This window comes from Pelophylax lessonae (assembly GCF_965119305.1).
Source record: "Pelophylax lessonae genome assembly, chromosome: 6".
NCBI classification, from domain to species: domain Eukaryota; kingdom Metazoa; phylum Chordata; class Amphibia; order Anura; family Ranidae; genus Pelophylax; species Pelophylax lessonae.
Window position 1 is genome coordinate 250,225,664 of NC_138773.1, and position 17,502 is coordinate 250,243,165.

Below are 17,502 nucleotides of genomic sequence, written 5' to 3' on the forward strand. Positions count from 1 at the left end.
AAAAATATATATATATTTTTTTTCTTCAGAATTGTCGCTCTTTTTTTGTTTATAGCGCAATAAATAAAAATCGCACTGGTGATCAAATACCACCAAAAGAAAGCTCTATTTGTGGGGAAAAAAGGACATCAATTTTATTTAGGTACAGTGTCGCACGACAACGCAATTGTCAGTGCCGAATAGCAAAAAATGGCCTGGTCATTAAGGGGGCAAATCCTTCCGGTCCAGAACTGGTTTAGCATACACGGAAATAAGATGCGCATGTGCATATGGGAGGCAAAGTTTCGGCTTAGTAACCCCCTCCTGGGATAGCTGTGATGTAGCAATCATGGGAGGCAGTGGAGCCTGAAACCAGGGCAGTGCTGCTTTGCAACATGAAAGCTAACCCAAAGGTGCAAATTGTAATTTTTTTTATCATTTATGAAAAAGGGAGGGGGAGGGACAAAATAAAACAAATGTTCTACAAAGTTAAAGTGGAATTTAGTCTGATAGTTAAGTCATGATAGATCACTTCCGGCTTTCCCCTTTTTGCAGGTATAGGTATGTAAATCTTTAAAGAATATGTAAACCCAACATTTTATATTCCTGATATGTGCCTGCTGTACCATGTACTTGTATGAAAAAGTATCCTGTTCTCTTTGTATTATTTCCTTTGTGTGAAATCTCTGGTGTTTCTGCCAGTCCCTCTACTTTCCAATTAAAAACTGACCACACTAAGCAGGAGAGCACAGCCTGGACAGTTTTCTAGCTGTGCTGAGAACTCAGCTTATTCTCTTCCAATGATCATATTAGTAATGACACACCCCCCTGCACAGCTATTCACTGGAAAGACCACTGCACTGCTTTTCTCCCTCCCCAGTTCTCGAAGCTCCTTATGCAGCTGAGAACAGAGGGTATGTGACCACATCTTAAAAAAGGGAAAAAAATATTTTTATATGTATGCAATTCTATTTTAAACGCATCGTGTTGTTTTTCAAGATGAGGTTTCATACCCTAAATATAAGTGTCTATACTGTTTAAAATCCAGTAATGTACTGTCTCACCCTCTCTATTCATGGCACTGTGCCTAAAATCAAAACCACAAGAGCTGTTCAGCTGACAGCTTTAAGATTTACTGCTGCTGAAGGGGGGAGAAAGCAAGAGGAATGACACTTACTGTGATGAGGGAACACAGATTAGGGAGGGAGAAAAGAAAAGCAGGCGAGGTGACAAGACAAAATCTGCTGGGAGACAAAAGAATTTACAAGGATAGTGTTTTATCTTATCTCACTGATTCTCTCTCCATTCTCCCTTATTGGCAACCTGCGAACTTCAGCACTATAAAGCTTTGGTCAGCCTTCCTCTCTAACTTCAACAAAACATGCAATAAAGGCTGGAAATGTACATATTTTAATTGCAGAAAGTGACATTAAGTTTTTGAGACCAAGGAGAGAGGGAGAACTTCCAATAAGGAAGGGAATGCTCTGGGCTTCAACAAAATGGCTGCCTCCAGCAAGAAGAAACGAGAGCAATGCTGGAGGCAATTTAAAGAAAACACTAATTTTAGTAGCATCATTATTCACGTGGAATGTATGTTCTTTATGTTAAAGAACAATAATCGTTATCAGACTGTTATGGGTAAAGTTTCGCTTTAGGTTCTGCTTTAACATCCTAGGCCTAGGCCAAATATAATGGGAAACATATGCCTGGCTGTTGGTTTTCAGAGTTCATGATACTGTTCCCAAAATTGTATTTGGAGCTGCAGCAGGCAGCAGAATTTTAACATTAAAACAGAAAGTGTTCAAATGCTCATAGCATCGAGTGTTACTGTTGCTCTTAACTGTCAGTTAGCATCCATCCACTATTTTTAAAGAGGAACTAAACTCTAATATTAAACAAATGTGAGCAAGCAGGCTCTTTATTGCAGATAAAATAAACCTACCTGTCTGCTCAAAGTCTTCTGTAGACCATATACTGAAATTTAGTACCCCTTAATGATGTCCATATACGTGTAGCCAAGTGTTGGGCTACAATGACATGGAGAAGGAGACATTGCTCATTTCCTCCTTCCCTCTCTCTATTGAGATGCTGATGTTGTGCTGTATTGTTCTCCTCTGAGCTACAGGGGGAGAGCTGAAATCATCATGGGAGCCCAAAGACAATAATGCAGAGCGCCCAGAATCTTGGGAGTTGTAGTCCAAAATGGCGACCATGTAAAGGATCAACTAACTCTCTGAACTCGGGGTTCTAGGTGCCATGGGAATCCATGTAGACACAGCTGAGAACCACTTGTCTTTCAGCAGGAGACAAAGCCAGCTGCCGCTGGGAGACTGAAGTATTCATCAAACTATCCACTTCAGATCATTGAGCACCCAAATTGCCAGGACAAGACTGAAGGGGCCTCATTAACTACGAGAACCTGTTGCCAACTCCGTCGGTGAGAGGGCCATTGACCCACCTTTACACTGCTAGCAGAAAAATAACACGATTGTAAAGTCCCATTTTTTGTTATTTTTTAAATAACAAACATGTTATACTTACCTCCTCTGTGTAGTTGGTTTTGCACAGAGCAGACTGGATCCTCCTCTTCTCGAGTCCCTCTTCATTGCTCCTAGCCCCTTTCTCCTGTCCAGTGCCCCCATAGCAAGCAGCTTGCTATGGGGGCACCTGAGCCGAGCTGCAGCTCCGTGCGTCCATTCAGACAAGGAGCCGCGGTTCCGCTCCGCCTCCTCTCTCTCCTGATTGGCTAACTGACGTTGCTTAACATCGGGAGCCAATGGCGCTGTGCCTGTGTCTCAACCAATCAGGAGGGAGAGTCCTCATGGACATTGCTGGAAAGAGATGAGGATCAGGTAAGTATTAGGGGGTGCTGGGGAGGCTGCTGCACACAGAAGGCTTTTTATCTCAATGCATAATATGCATTAAGATAAAAAAAAACTTCTGCCTTTACAACTCCTTTAACCACTGAGAGCTGGGCATTTAGTTTACCAAATCCATACTGCACTTTAACCAAATCTGTACTGCAAGTCTACCAACTCCATATCACCCCCTTACCAACCCTGCACTGTGGTTATACAGCACTGACATCACATCTGGACTGCATTCACAGCACTTTTTTTACACTGTACTGCATTTCTTAACACTCTACTGCATGCAGGTTCAAAAGACTATCAAGCACACCAGAGCTTCTTAAAGGGCTCCGCCAACAGCTATCAGAAGACAAAGTTTAAGGACTGCCCCTTCTATTAATCCCCCAGCTCATTGCCCTCATCCTTTTTACCCATTTTGTGATTTTAAAAAAGGACAGTGTCTACCCAGTCAGTTTACGCCTGCCATGGCCGCCATCAGTGCACCCTAGCAGTATAGAACCTGCAGTTGGTAGATTAGATCTTATTACTGCTTGCTGCTGCACTTCAGGTGGCGTTGTTACTGTTTATGCTGATCTGGACAATAAATGCCATCTTATGCCCAACCCTTAATGATAAGCCCATGTGCTAATTATTGTAAATGCTTCTGTCAATCTATTTTAAGTTTGCTTTATTATTAATTGGGTGATAATACATTGGGTTAACTTTCATTGCAGTTTGGTGCCAGTTTTCTTCCAGTCCTAAGATATACACAGCTCTGCCACACAGTGCAGAGCTGTTGGGCAGAGCAGAAGATTTGTTTATCTCTCTTATAGTAAAGTATCATTTACATGGAGAGTAAAAGGATGAACAACAGACTGATGGGTCAATCTCTCTGTCACTCTGCCCTCTCCTCCTGTCAGTATACTCCGTTTGCTGCAGCACAACTACTAGACCCTTGTGCTGCCTCTCCCTCTCCCAGTCTGAGGTCTGCTGTACAGGGACTGCCAGAAGCTGATACCAGGTCAAACTGAGGTACTTATACTGCTTGCATTCAAAATAAATGTAATGATGTGCTAAGGAATACACAGCTGCATTAATTTGAGACCTTTCTATCTGCCTGGACTCCAGTTCCAGGCGTGAATTTTTTTCTGTGAAACAAGTGTAGCACCCTACAGGTATAGTATAGTGTGCTTTGTCTGCCTAACAGCAGAGCCATGATTTATTTTGGTCAGGAAGGTTGTCATGGCTCCCACTTGTGTCTGCTGAGAGGGGAGTCTCACCACTGGCCCTGTAAGAGGCTTTTTATTGGGCAGTGGAGGAAACCCAATCAGAGACACATTCGTGCTTGTAACTACCCCAGAAGGCAGATTCTGCCGCAGATAATTCTGGGAGTGGGTATAAGTTTGAGAGGAGTGCATGACTAATTGTCTTTGGCGGGAAGCAGAGTCCCAGGAGGGAGGGTACGGCTGTCTCTCCTCCTGTCAGAGGAAGTGGATGTCTAGGGGTGCTGCCTGAGAATCCAGAGGGTGCTGAGTTGAGCTTAAGGGGATCTGGTGTGCCGAGAACCAGCAGAGAGCGAGGGACCCAGTCCCAGGAAAGCCTACAAAGGTCGTGAGTACTGTGGACTGCCCTTGGGGGTCTGCCTAGTGTCAGAGGGGACCACTCTGGAGGAGGTTCTTGGGATCCAAGTGTCAGCTAGTTGTAAAAGGGGTACCTAGTCAGAGGGCCCTGAAGCGTTAAAGGGGGTGCCTGCAGTTTGGGCCCTGAAGAGTCAGTGTACAGTGTGGAGTGTACCAGTTGAGAGTTACAGCAGCACAGGAATCTACAAAGAGCTAGCGCAGGGCTGGAGGGAGCCTTTCAGTTACTTTTGAGCAAAGCAGTGTAAGGGCCGGTTCACACTATTGCGAGTGCGGCGATCGCATGTAATTCAGAGCGCACTGCTCCTTCATTACATGCGATTGGATGTGCGGATGCGAATTCAGCCATACATTTTGTATGGCTGAAATTCGCACTGCACCCGCACAAAAGACGCACAGGACCCTTTTTTCCAGCCGCATCACAATTGGATCGCACAGTGGTTCACACTTGTGCGATCCGATCCTGTGCGAACTGACAGATCGCACTGCGATATGCCATCAAACTGGGGGTGTCGTTAACATTTAATTGACACCCCCTGCGTATCGCATATAGCAGTGTGAACTGCCAGATGTGCGTTTGCGATGCGGGAACAGGCTGCGAATTCGCAGCCTTCCCGCATCGCACAAGTGTGACCCGGGACTCAGGAGTCAAGTATTCTACAGTCCTGGATCTTCTGAATTAAAGTCGAGGTTCCAACACAGTTTTCAGTGTTACAATACAGTCAATCGTCAGTAATCGTTGGCTGGCGTCGGCTGGCATCGGCTGGCGTCAAGACAGCGCTAACAGGCATTTTTGCTGGAAGAGTCCCAAAGTTGTACCTAGTTGAGCCAAAGGAGTATCCCACTCATTGCCTTCTCCCATCCCCCCTAAATAAAATAAAACGCACAAACCAAAGCTGCCGGAATTGTCATTGACGCAGTTCTCACACCTGGAATTACAGCTCAAATGTGCTGGGAGTGTTACCGGTAACAATGGCAGACCCACATCAGGCCCAATGCCTGGAAAACCTGCTACACAACGATTATGTTGAACTATTGTATTGATATGTGCATGGCCATAATAAAACACAAACAGTATTTTTGTGCATAGATAATGACCCAATTAGTGTCTCAAATTATTCCAAAGTCACTGCCTAGAATATGCAAGACAAGACATGGAAACACACTAATGTTACTTTAGCTTAACGAGCCAAAGAGGTTAAAGACTTGTTTAACGTTAAATATTTCAATTAGAATTAATTTACATAATGACTTTACTTAAACTGTGATTTAGCATTACAAATGAGAGAGGCACACAGATGGGATAGTAGGAATAACTTGGAATAGAGAGTTCATATTGCTGTACTTAGTGTAAGCTGTTTAGATTTAATCTCCTGGGCGGCAGATGTTACAATTGCTTTATTATATTAGGAAAGAGGAAATCCACTGTCCTGTGGCTACTGAGATGATTTCCCATCATCCATGCAAAGACAGACTTACCATTTTCTCAAAGTTTATCAGATTGTCGATAAATGTCTTGTTGCCTTCGTGGGTAAAAGTCATATCTGTAAAGAAATAAAGAAGAGACGGTCAGGCAAGGTAAGATATATGCGTTCTGAACCCTTGACGCTCTAAGCCCAGCCTATCTACCTGTCTGCTCTGTGTTCAATAAAGCCAAGTGCAGTAACCCACAGCAACTGTCAGGAAGGCATTACCCATAGTACAGAAGAAGCCTCAAGACTTACACGGGTGCACAGGCGCAGATGTGCACAAGTGCATAACTGTTCGCGAATGCATATGTGCACCCGTGTACGCCTGTCGCTAATGTTGGTGCCAATAGGACTATTTAAAGGGTAACTCCACTTTTGTGGGGAAAAAAACGATAACAAATAAAGAAAAAACAATATAGCGTATACAATTGCGACACAAATCATATTGTAATTGAATGTTATTAAAAATGACCTTTCCTTTTCAATCTGCAGCTGTTGTAATTTTCTGAAAATGCAAAGCAATATGGCTACCTGGAGCTGTTCTGTACACAGAATAAGTACTGACCACACCCCAGAAACATCATTTCCTGCTCGTATTTCCCAGAAGTCTGCCTAGATTTCTGGCATCCCCTGCAGCAAAAATTTTGGTGAGATACTTCAATTAGGAACACGTCTAAAGGGATGCAGACCCAGCAGCTTCCCTCATTAGAGCTCTGCAGCTGCCACAGCTGTTAGATAATTATGAAACCACTCCCATTTGACCCACTCAGAACAGAGACACAGGGGAATAAACAGTAATTTCTTCAGAACAACAAAAGGTAGGAATCTTCAACAAAGTTTGTTAAAATCCTTGCAGTGTGCATAGATCTCCCAGAGTGGAATTTTTTTTCTCAACAAAAGTGGAGTTACGCTTAAAACTGCAGAATTTCTGTTAGCCAGTACTGTCTTATCTACAGCAATTACCTGTATCTGTTCCTGTGCTACTTCTGTGATTGACCTGGCTTGCCCTGACCTTGCTTGAACGCTACCTGCCCTGACCTTGCTGGAATGCTACCTGCCCTGACCTTGGCCTGTCTCTTGATTTGCTCTGCCTTCTACCCATCTGCCTGATTCTAGGTTGCTGACTTCTGCTTGTATCCTGACCATTCTCTGCCTTCTGTTTATGCCTGTATCTGACAATCTGTTGCTGACCTGGCTTGTCCGACCTTGCTTCCAGTTATCCACCCATCCTACTCTGCATGCTACCTGGTCCATGCTGGTTCTGCACCTACCAGCTGCACTTGCCGCCTGCTGTTAGCCCAATCCGGGGGCTGCTGTCTCTGCTGCCATCTGCTGTTCCAGGGTTTTGACCCCTCTCTGGCGATGCACCTGCTACCCACTGCCGCAGCTGATGAATATCTTACAGGCGCTCATACCTCGCCGTGCTCTCATGGCCACTGTTGCAATATCAATGGTCTCAGAGCCGGGGCTGTATGAGAGGCCTCCCTCTACACGACAGGCTCTGTAACAAGGTACATGACAGCAACTGCCCAGAATACTACTTTTGCCAAAATCTGTAACTGACATCTGATCAGCTGTTGTGACCTATAGCAATGTGTATATTTTAACTGTGCATTGTATTTCTTTATTAAAGTAGAACTATAGGCAAAACTTTTTTTTTTCATTTTGAATAGAGCAAGAGAAGGTTATAACCCCTGTTATGTTTTTTTTTTTTTTCGCCATCTGTGTCCCATTGCGGAGATATCCCTTCACTTCCTGTCCCATAGCCAAACAGGAAGAGGGAGGAAATCCCTGCCAATCAAGGGAATTCCTTGGGGACCCCCAACTCACCAGAACTAGTGTCCCCATTGGAAGATTTCCCCTCTACTAAAATGTGGGATTTTCTTTTACTTTCATTTTAAATGATAATGGTAAACAGGACAAATAGAGAGGGTGAATCTCCCTAATGGGGGCACAGACAGCAACAAAAACTGAGAGGTTCTCTAAACCCCCTCCACTCTAGCAAAAACGAAAAAAAAAAAAAAAAAAAAAAAGGTTTTGCTTTTAGTTATACTTTAAGTGTAAACCTTGTGCGGAGCCTAAACATAGATGCCAAGATTTGGAAAAAAATTCCAGGGACACTTTGCAGCACAGCTATTGATTACTTACCACACCCACTTCCATGAAGCCCCGCCCACTCCACATAATTAATCTCCGCCTATCATCAGATTATAGGGTCTACTCAATAAAGAGAATTACAGGAAATTGAAAAGGGAATTTTAAACTTGAGCCCAAAGTAGCAGAGTTGGAATAATTCTCCCATTCAGCTGCACTACTTCTGCCTAAAGTTTAAAATTCTCATTAAAATTCCCTGCAATTCTAAAGTGTCAAATGTGCTCAGGTGTGACCATACAAAAAATATAATATGGAAATATAAATAAAGTGTAAATAAGTACATTAAGTAAGTGCAAAGTGTAAATAAGTACATTGCTGGGACAATGTAAATTACCCGGGACAGGCTCCTATTTGCCGGAACTGTCCCTGCAAAAACGGGACAGTTGGGACAGTTGGCAAGTATGCCTAAATGGTTGCTTGTACAACATAGACATTTCCGATAAACGCTTTTAGGTCAATGTCAGAATTAAAGGCAAGCATAATGCACCTTCAGCATGACTTAATGTATGCTGAAAGCCTGCTAGCAGCATGTTTAATGCTGGCTTCCAAGACAATAACTAAATACAGAGATGAAATACATATATAAGAATGATTTTACCGGTCAAAAAGTTTGTAATTTTGTCTATCCACTTCTGAGATTTACACAGCTCTGCCACACAAAACAGCCCTGTCTGGTAGAGCAGAAGACCTGATTTTGCAGTCGTTTAGTATCTAACTTTTAGGGCTTGTCCATTCCCAGCCCATGACTGAACAGTGAAAGGAGAAGCAGTACACTAAGGGGCTTACCTCTCTGTCACGCTACTCTCTTCTCCTATCAGCATGTACCATGTTAACACGTAAGAACTGTAGTACACCTTACTGGCTACTTGTGCTGCTTCTATCTACCCAAGTCTAAACTCTGCTGTACCTTGGATAAAATTATCTGATACCCAATCAAATTTATGTCACATTTCTTTCATTTAAAAAATATATTCAGTGATCTTTTTTATGAATACAGAGCCATATTAAAGCTTTTTATTTATTATTCTAAATCCTGGTTTTGTGAAATATGTCAACTTTATTCAACTTAACCAGTTTACACTGCTTTGCAACTTTTCACATGCGGGGCAGATTTTACATTCTGCAAATCGTAATACAGGATTCCAATAGGTAAGTCCAATGATATCCTGAGAATATGTAGCAAAGACATAATTAATCATTAGGCCATCATTTATCGTTGTATGATTAAAATATGAGATTACCTTTAATGAGTAAAGGTGTAAATGGAATAATTGGTGGCTCCAGTTTAGCTATAGTCAGCCTGTATGCTCTGTGATTTCTTGATGGGTCCTTAAACAAAAAAAAGGAATGTTATGTTATCACTTCACTTGCAAGAACAAAGTACTGTAGATGAAAAATTGCACTTTGATTTTCGAGTTCAAGTGCAGGATGTGCACTAATTACCTAAAGAGTCCATAAGCTTCATTTTGCTAACTCTCACAAGATCTGATTAGCTGTTGTGGTTTGATGCCTATTTTGCAGTTACAGGAGACTAGTATATAGGAAAGGATGTAACCTGTAACTACCAACTTCTGATTATTAAAGTGTCAGTTGCTTGGCTCTCATACTGATCCCTTGGCTTCCATGTTTTTTGAGTCAATGACCTGGAACCGGGATGCAGGTCGGACGTAGGTGTTACATGCTTGCTCTGATTAGTGACTAGGTGTAAGGAAGCCAGATCCTCTCCAGTAACTAGAACTTTAAGAAAATGGTCAACAATGGCAAACAACCTGTTTTACTCTGACGCTCGTAATACATTTTGAGCATTATCTTCAACTGTCCTATTACAGTATATACAAATATACATATACTGATATATATACTAATATATGTATATATACATATATATATATATATATATATATATATATATATATATATATATATATATATACTGATATATACACAGTAAATAAATACTTTGTAAATATATATATATATATATATATATATATATATATATATATATATATATATATATGATTTTTTTATTTATTCATTTATTTAGTTACTTATTTATATATATATATATATATATATATACACTGTATAATAATATACATCTTTTACTCACCATTAAATTTTCAAACTCTGCATAGATCTTCCTAAACTTGCTCGGAAGTTTCTAAAAGACAGAAATGGAAAACTGTTGCATTTTGTTTGGACACTTTGAGATAATATTGCATAGACCATGACCCAGGACGGCTAGGTTTTCGGGATGTAGCAGTCTTTCCCTTTATTCCTCTTCATAAACATAAGTTCTATTAAAGCATACACACATAAACCTGCACACAAAACTTTTACTTACTTTACTTTTAAGTAAATCTATTTATTTGATATAACAAGCTGTGTTACCGCAAACGTTTGCAGTGATTGGATAACAATCATAAAAGTGTGGGGATTCGTACCTAAAATCTGTTCTTGATTAAGCAGGAAGGCTGCTGAACACATTTTATAGTGATATAGATATAGTACCAGATCTAAAATGCAACATACCACTCAAGGAATAAAATGCAACATACCACTCAAGGAATAAATTGCAACATACCACTCAAGGAATAAAAAAGCAAAAAGGTGGAGAAAGGAACAAACTATAAAATTAAAGCGGCATTAAACCCAAAAGCAAACATTTATTAAATTGCAGCTTACTAATTCTTAGATCTGATTGCTGCATTACTTTTCTTAATTTTTGTCTTTCTTTCTTCTAATTTCATCTGGTGATCCAGCCAGTAAGTCTGATGTTTTTCAAAAGAACTCTCTTCCAGATGTATCAATTTACAGAGATGGAACAAACCATTCAAAACTAGCAGCTTACAATGATCAGCTTTTATTTATTTATGTAAAACCTTTAGAGCCGGTTGACACTACCACGACCAGAAAGTCGCCCCGTGACTTGAAGAGACTTGTTTAGAGACTTGGAAGAGACTTGGAAGAGACTTGTGCACTACTTTGAAGAGACAGGCGACTTTGTCTGTGGGGAATGCCTGGCTAATCTCTTTCTTCTTCCTGGAAAGTCTGATAACAAGTCACTTCAATTAAGATAAGGAGGCGACTCCCATTGAAGTATATGGGACAGTCGGATCACAGGTCGCCTCAAAGTAGTACAGGACCCTTTTCTGAAGTCGGAGCGACTTCAGTAGTGCCAATTAAGACGGCACTGATTGATTAACATTGCTTTTGTTATGTCAAGCTACCTGGGGCTACACAAGTCGCCTCACAAGTCGTGCTAGTGTGAATGGGCTCTTATCCTAAAAGGGAAAAACTGTTTGCTATAACTGATTATAAGATTTTGGAATCTGGCTTCAATTTGTTTGTGTATTTAAATCTACTAATACATTTACCCACCCAGACAGACAATACTTCTGTCTGCCGTGCCCCCTGTTCTCATTCCTCCAGAGAGGGGGGCGCTCTAATACAGGAGGTGTGTTACTGGCCAGATCACCAGGTAAAACAGAGGGAAAAAAGCAAAAAAAAAAAAAAAAAACTATGGAAGCTACCACATCTAATAATTGGTAAACTGCAATATATTACATTTTTTGGTTTTGGGTTAAATACCCCTTTAATCAATATATTAATTGTGTTAGAAATAACACTAGTCCAAAAAGCTCCCCTCCAGTTTTGGCTTAAACTATATTGCAGCTATGTCATCATCTGCAGGATTATGATAGTCACATGCGGTGCAATCTAACTGTACAATTTCCTTTTACTCTGTCAAAACATTATGTAATGTGAGGGCCTATAGTATGTAACCATTTAATTCATATTTATTTACACAGGCCCTTACACTACATAGTTGGTCAATCTCAAAGACTCTGAAATTGGATATTGACAGCTTTCAGTATAAAATCCTACTCATCTCTAACTTCAAGACCACCAGCAGATTCTAAGCATGTCCCTTGTTAGCACATAAGCTCAACAGATAGGGGGCTGCTTGTGCTGTTCTTTACTTTTGCAATTTGAGCTCTGCTGTACAGACTAGTTTTTCAAAACTAATCTTATAAAGATTTTTTTACTGAAAGGGTAGACAATGCTTGGAACAGACCAGCAGAGGTAGTGAGTCAGTCAACAGTACCTGGATTCAAACATGCTTGAGACAAACATAGAACTATTCTCAGACAAAAAAAGTAAAAAAAAAAAAAAAGTAAAAATCAAAACAAAAACCAAAAATATAAACCTCTAAATTTAAAAAAAAGATGGGCAGACTCAATTGTTCACTCCTCTTTGCTCCTACAGGGGATAGCAAAAGACCAAAGCCAATTCAAACTCAGGTACTCATGCCGCTTCAATTAAAGCAAAAAATTATATATTAATAAAGGCATGTATTATTTTGTGTCTTTTATATCTGACAGGAGTTCGCCAGTTTTGAGGATAGTTCAGGTATAGATCGCATCTATATGATGATGGGAGTATCGCAGGGTTAATACAATTTGGTATAAGTTCAGGTTGATTTGATTGGAGTTAGAATGGGTGAGGAAAAATTGAGTCACTGGGTTAGTTTAAGGGTTGGTACTAGCTTTCTAGAAGCCAGTCGGAGGCAGTACAGCATGGGGATAGCTTCTCCCACCCTCCCCAATTTATTGCTGTTAATTTTGGTTCTATTGGTCTATATTTGTTTGGGGTGAGTGCTGAATTTCTGATGTTTGTCGTAGCAGTTATCAGGGGTCTCGGAAGACTGTGACGGTTTAAAAAGGTCAAAATGGGGGGGTGGGGCCCATCTCAAACTCAGGTATGGGTGTACCAACCCTGGTAACAATTGAAGGCAGTAATGGCTAAAGTGGAGTTCCACCCTAAAATTAAACTTCGGTCCATCTTCTTGCGTCGGGTCACCTGAAAAACAAATGGATAATCGCAATTTTTTTTTTTTTACTTACCTTGTTTAGAAGATAATATACTTACCTTACTTCCTCTTCCTCCCTCGGCGGTCACGGCGAGTCGTCACTTCCTGGCTTGCAATGATTCCTGGGAGCTGAACGTCATCGCTCCCAGGAATCAATGCGCCTGCACCGGCCACGACGTCAGTTCCGGTGCAGGCGCGTCATACCTTGCTAAACAGCTTCTGGGCATGCCCAGAAGCTGTGCAGGGATGACGCTGCAGCCCCGGAAGTGATGGCGGGGCCGGTGCAGTGCATCGTGGGACCATAGAAGACAGAAGAGGATGCAGAAGAGGATCGCGCTGGCTTCAGCTGCCCACACCTGAGATGGCAGCGCTGGACAATACCTTTTCAAGGTAAGTATTTCTTCTAAAAGGTAAGTGCAACCGGGACAGTTCAGAGGCTATCCATTGTGGAATGCACTAGTCCTGACTGTCCCGGGGGTATTTTTATGTATTTTTTTTTGTTTTAGGTGGAACTCCGCTTCAAGAGTCATTTGGCTGTATCGAGGGCATCTTAATAGTAATAGTCCTCGAGCTGGGGTCATTGCAGCTGAGGGCCTGGAAGTCTATTTTGATCGGAGATACAGCCAGTTGTAAGACAAATTGCCTTCTAAGACCCTAGACGGTGACGAGGTTAGTTGACAAGGTTTAGTCACTGTACTGATTTTGGGTTATTACTGCTCAATAATGTAAAAGAACAGCATTACGTATTGTTATAATAAAATAGTAAGTTGTTTTAATTTGTTTAATAAAATGGCTGCTATGGCCTTTCAAAATCCAAAAAGTATTTGTGTCATTTGTTAAGGTTGGCAAGTCTTAGGTTGGGTTTTTGAAAAGGTAAGGCAGCCGTAATATCTGCAATACCTCAGTCATGTATTTTGTGTTATACATTCTGTTTCCATTGCCCATGTTTGTGACAGGTATACTTATTAGTTGAAATCCCTGGTAAGTATAAAATATTGTCAGCACTGCTTTTGCAACATTTGTGAGAATCAAATCCTTTCATGACAAATGTGCTGAGACATTGTACAATACAAATCAAGATGTTTGCAGATCATTTGTATTCATTTGTGCATTTTCTGTATTTCTCATCTGCTACATTTCGAATTGCTTGTCACCTGACCTCATGAGCCTAAAGTGAATTTTATAGCCCAATGTATGACATGTCAGTGTGAACAGGCCAAGGTCGGCCAGCTTATGGAGTGATGGACAGCGCTAGGTTGTGACTGAACATATAATGTATGCAACATTACATCTAAAATGTCAAGTGTGATTATACTAATGACCAGGACAAAATTTATCAACCTTGTTTTTAATACATTTCTAGCAGATTTCATGCAGTTTAGTCCCTGTGGTTCAAAGCCTATACAGAGTTACGGCATTTTGTTTTCTGCCTTGGGATACAAAGTTTAATCTGCCTGTGTGATTCATTATAAATGGATCTTTTGTCAAGAATAATGTAAGTAGAGCCAGGAACATTGCCAGACATGACAAGTCTGCCTCCTGAAATGTATTAGCAATGCTAGCTGAAATAGTAAAACACAATTCAGATTTAAGCAGCCAAGGATGCAGCATATCGCTGTAACTCTTACCACATAAGACCTTTCCTTTGGCTTTGATTTTTGTGCTATTAAATATGTACTGTATATATATATATATATATATATATATATACATTTACTTAGTAATGGTATGGCATTTTTAATATGTTACCTTGGTTGTTTAAATTGCTTTTTACTATTCTGATTACATAGAGCCTGTGCTATAAGAAATGAAAAAAAAAAACAATTTCTTCTTATCTACCATTCAGTTTCCAGCTGTCACCTAAAGCCTATGTTTGAAGATGAAACATAGAAAATGATTGGTTGCCATGGGAAAAAAAATCTAAAGTTAGCACTAGGGATTTATTTCAGCAGGAACGTGGGGGAATGCAGTTCTGGCACCTCCCGCACTGAATGTACAGTATCTCACAAAAGTGAGTACACCCCCTCACATTTTTGTAAATATTTTATTCTATCTTTTTATCTGACAACACTGAAGAAATGACACTTTGCTACAATGTAAAGTAGTGAGTGTACAGTTTGTATAACAGTGTAAATTTGCTGTTCCCTCAAAATAACTCAGCACACAGTCATTAATGTCTAAACCGCTGGCAACAAAAGTGAGTACATCCCTAAGTGAAAATGTCCAAATTGGGCCCAATTAGCCATTTTCCCTCCCCGGTGTTATGTGACTCGTTAGTGTTACAAGGTCTCAGGTGTGATTGGGGAGCAGGTGTGTTAAATTTGGTGTTTTCTCACTCTCATACTGGCCACTGGAAGTTCAACATGGCACCTCATGGCAAAGAAATCTCTGAGGATCTAAAAAAAAGAATTGTTGTTCTACATAAAGATGGCCTAGATTATAAGAAGATTGTCAAGACCCTGAAACTGAGCTGCAGCATGGTGGCCAAGACCATACAGCCTTTTAACAGGACAGGATCCAATCAGAACAGGCCTCACAATGGTCGACCAAAGAAGTTGAGTGCACATGCTCAGCGTCATATCCAGATGTTGTCTTTGGGAAATAGACATATAAGTGCTGCCAGCATTGCTGCAGAGGTTGAAGGGGTGGGGGGTCAGCCTGTCAGTGCTCAGACCATACCCTGCTCACTGAATCAAATTGGTCTGCATGGCTTTTGTCCCAGAAGGAAGCCTCTTCTAAAAGATGATGCACAAGAAAGCCCGCAAACAGTTTGCTGAAGATAAAGCAGACTAAGGACATGGATTACTAGAACCATGTCCTGGGGTCTGATGAGACCAAGGTAAACTTATTTGGTTCAGATGGTGTCAAGTGTGTGTGGTGGCAACCAGGTGAGGAGTACAAATACAAGTGTGTCTTGCCTACAGACAAGTATGGTGGTGGGAGTGTCATGGTCTGGGGCTGCATGAGTGCTGCTGGCACTGGGGAGCTACAGTTTATTGAGGGAACCATGAATGCCAACATGTATTCTGACATACTGAAGCAGAGCATGATCCCCTTCGGAGACTGGGCCACATTATTCCAACATGATAACGACCCCAAACACACCTCTAAGATGACCATTGCCTTGCTAAAGAAGCTGAGGGTAAAGGTGGTGGACTGGCCAAGCATATCTCCAGACCTAAACCCTATCAATCCCATCTGTGGGACATCCTCAAATGGAAGGTGGAGGAGCGCAAGGGCTCTAACATCCACCAGCTCTGTGATGGAGTGGAAAAGGACTCCAGTGGAAACTTCTGAAGTTCTGGTGAACTACATGCCCAAGAGGGTTAAGGCAGTGCTGGAAAATAATGGTGGCCACACAAAATATTGACACTTTAGGCCCAATTTGGACATTTTCACTTAGGGGTGTACTCACTTTTGTTGCCAGCAGTTTAGACATTAATGGCTGTGTGTTGAGTTATTTTGAGGGGACAGCAAATTTACACTATTATACAAGCTGTGCACTCACTACGTTACATTGTAGTAAAGTGTAATTTCTTCAGTGTTGTCACATAAAAAGGTATAATAAAATATTTACAAAAATGTGAGGGGTGTACTCACTTTTGTGAGATACTGTATATTATGCCAAGGGGTTCTGGGATGCGCTGGAGGGTCTATTGATTCTTGTTGCTGGGGGCTCCATTGTTGCTGGGAGGAACTATTGTTTCTGGGTAGGTCTTTTGCTGCTGGTGGGGGAGATCTATTTTGCTGGTGGGGGAGAACTATTTTTTCTGGGGGGTGAATTATTGATATATTAGATCTACTGTTGAAACGAGGAGGGGTTATTGATACTGCAGAAGAGTCCACTAATGCTGGATACTGGGAGATCTATTGTTGCTGGGGTCGATCTATTGTTGCTTGGAGATCTACTGTTTCTGGGGGGGGTCATATGTTTTTGCTTGAGAGATCTATTGTTGCTGGGGGATCTATAGTTGCTGGGAGGGATCTATTGCTGCTAAGGAGATCTATTGTTGCTGGGGCATCTATTATGGCTGGCTGCAGGGGGCCTATTTTATTGCCTTTCATTAGCAAATTCCATACAAGCTACTTAGCACCAAAAAATAATAATTGGTTCTGCATTTACTATCCTGATCACATAGAGCCTGCGCTATAAGCTAATTAAAAAACGATTTCTTCTTATCTCCCATTCAGTTTCCAGCTGTAACTTAAAGCCTATGTTTGAGGATGAAACATGGAAAATGATTGGTTGCCATGGGAAAAAAATCTAAAGTTAGCACCAGAACTTTTTTTCAGCGAGAATGCGGGGGAACACAGTTTCGGCACCTCCAGCACTGAATTTATATTATGCCAAGGGGTCCTGGGATGTGCTGGAGGGTCTATTGATACTGGCTGCTGGGGGCTTTATTGTCACTGGGGGGAACTATTTATGCTGGGGAGGTCTATTGCTTTTGGTGGGGGAGTTCTATTGTTTCTGGGGGGTCAATTGTTGATTGAAGAGATCTACTGTTAAGCCCCCTTAAGACCCCTTAGAGGTCTAT

General features: G+C 41.3%; 1 protein-coding gene across 1 annotated transcript in view; it reads right to left on the reverse strand.

Annotated features, from left to right (window-relative positions):
- RAPGEF4 (Rap guanine nucleotide exchange factor 4) overlaps nt 1-17,502 on the reverse strand; it is a 480,844-nt gene that overhangs the window by 34,614 nt on the left and 428,728 nt on the right. Inside the window, exons 27-29 of the mRNA XM_082260932.1 lie at nt 10,202-10,252; nt 9,330-9,417; nt 5,945-6,009 (exon numbers count right to left, since the gene is read on the reverse strand). Of these exons, the coding sequence (XP_082117058.1) occupies nt 5,945-6,009; nt 9,330-9,417; nt 10,202-10,252 (204 nt within the window). The remainder of the gene's footprint in view (nt 1-5,944; nt 6,010-9,329; nt 9,418-10,201; nt 10,253-17,502) is intronic.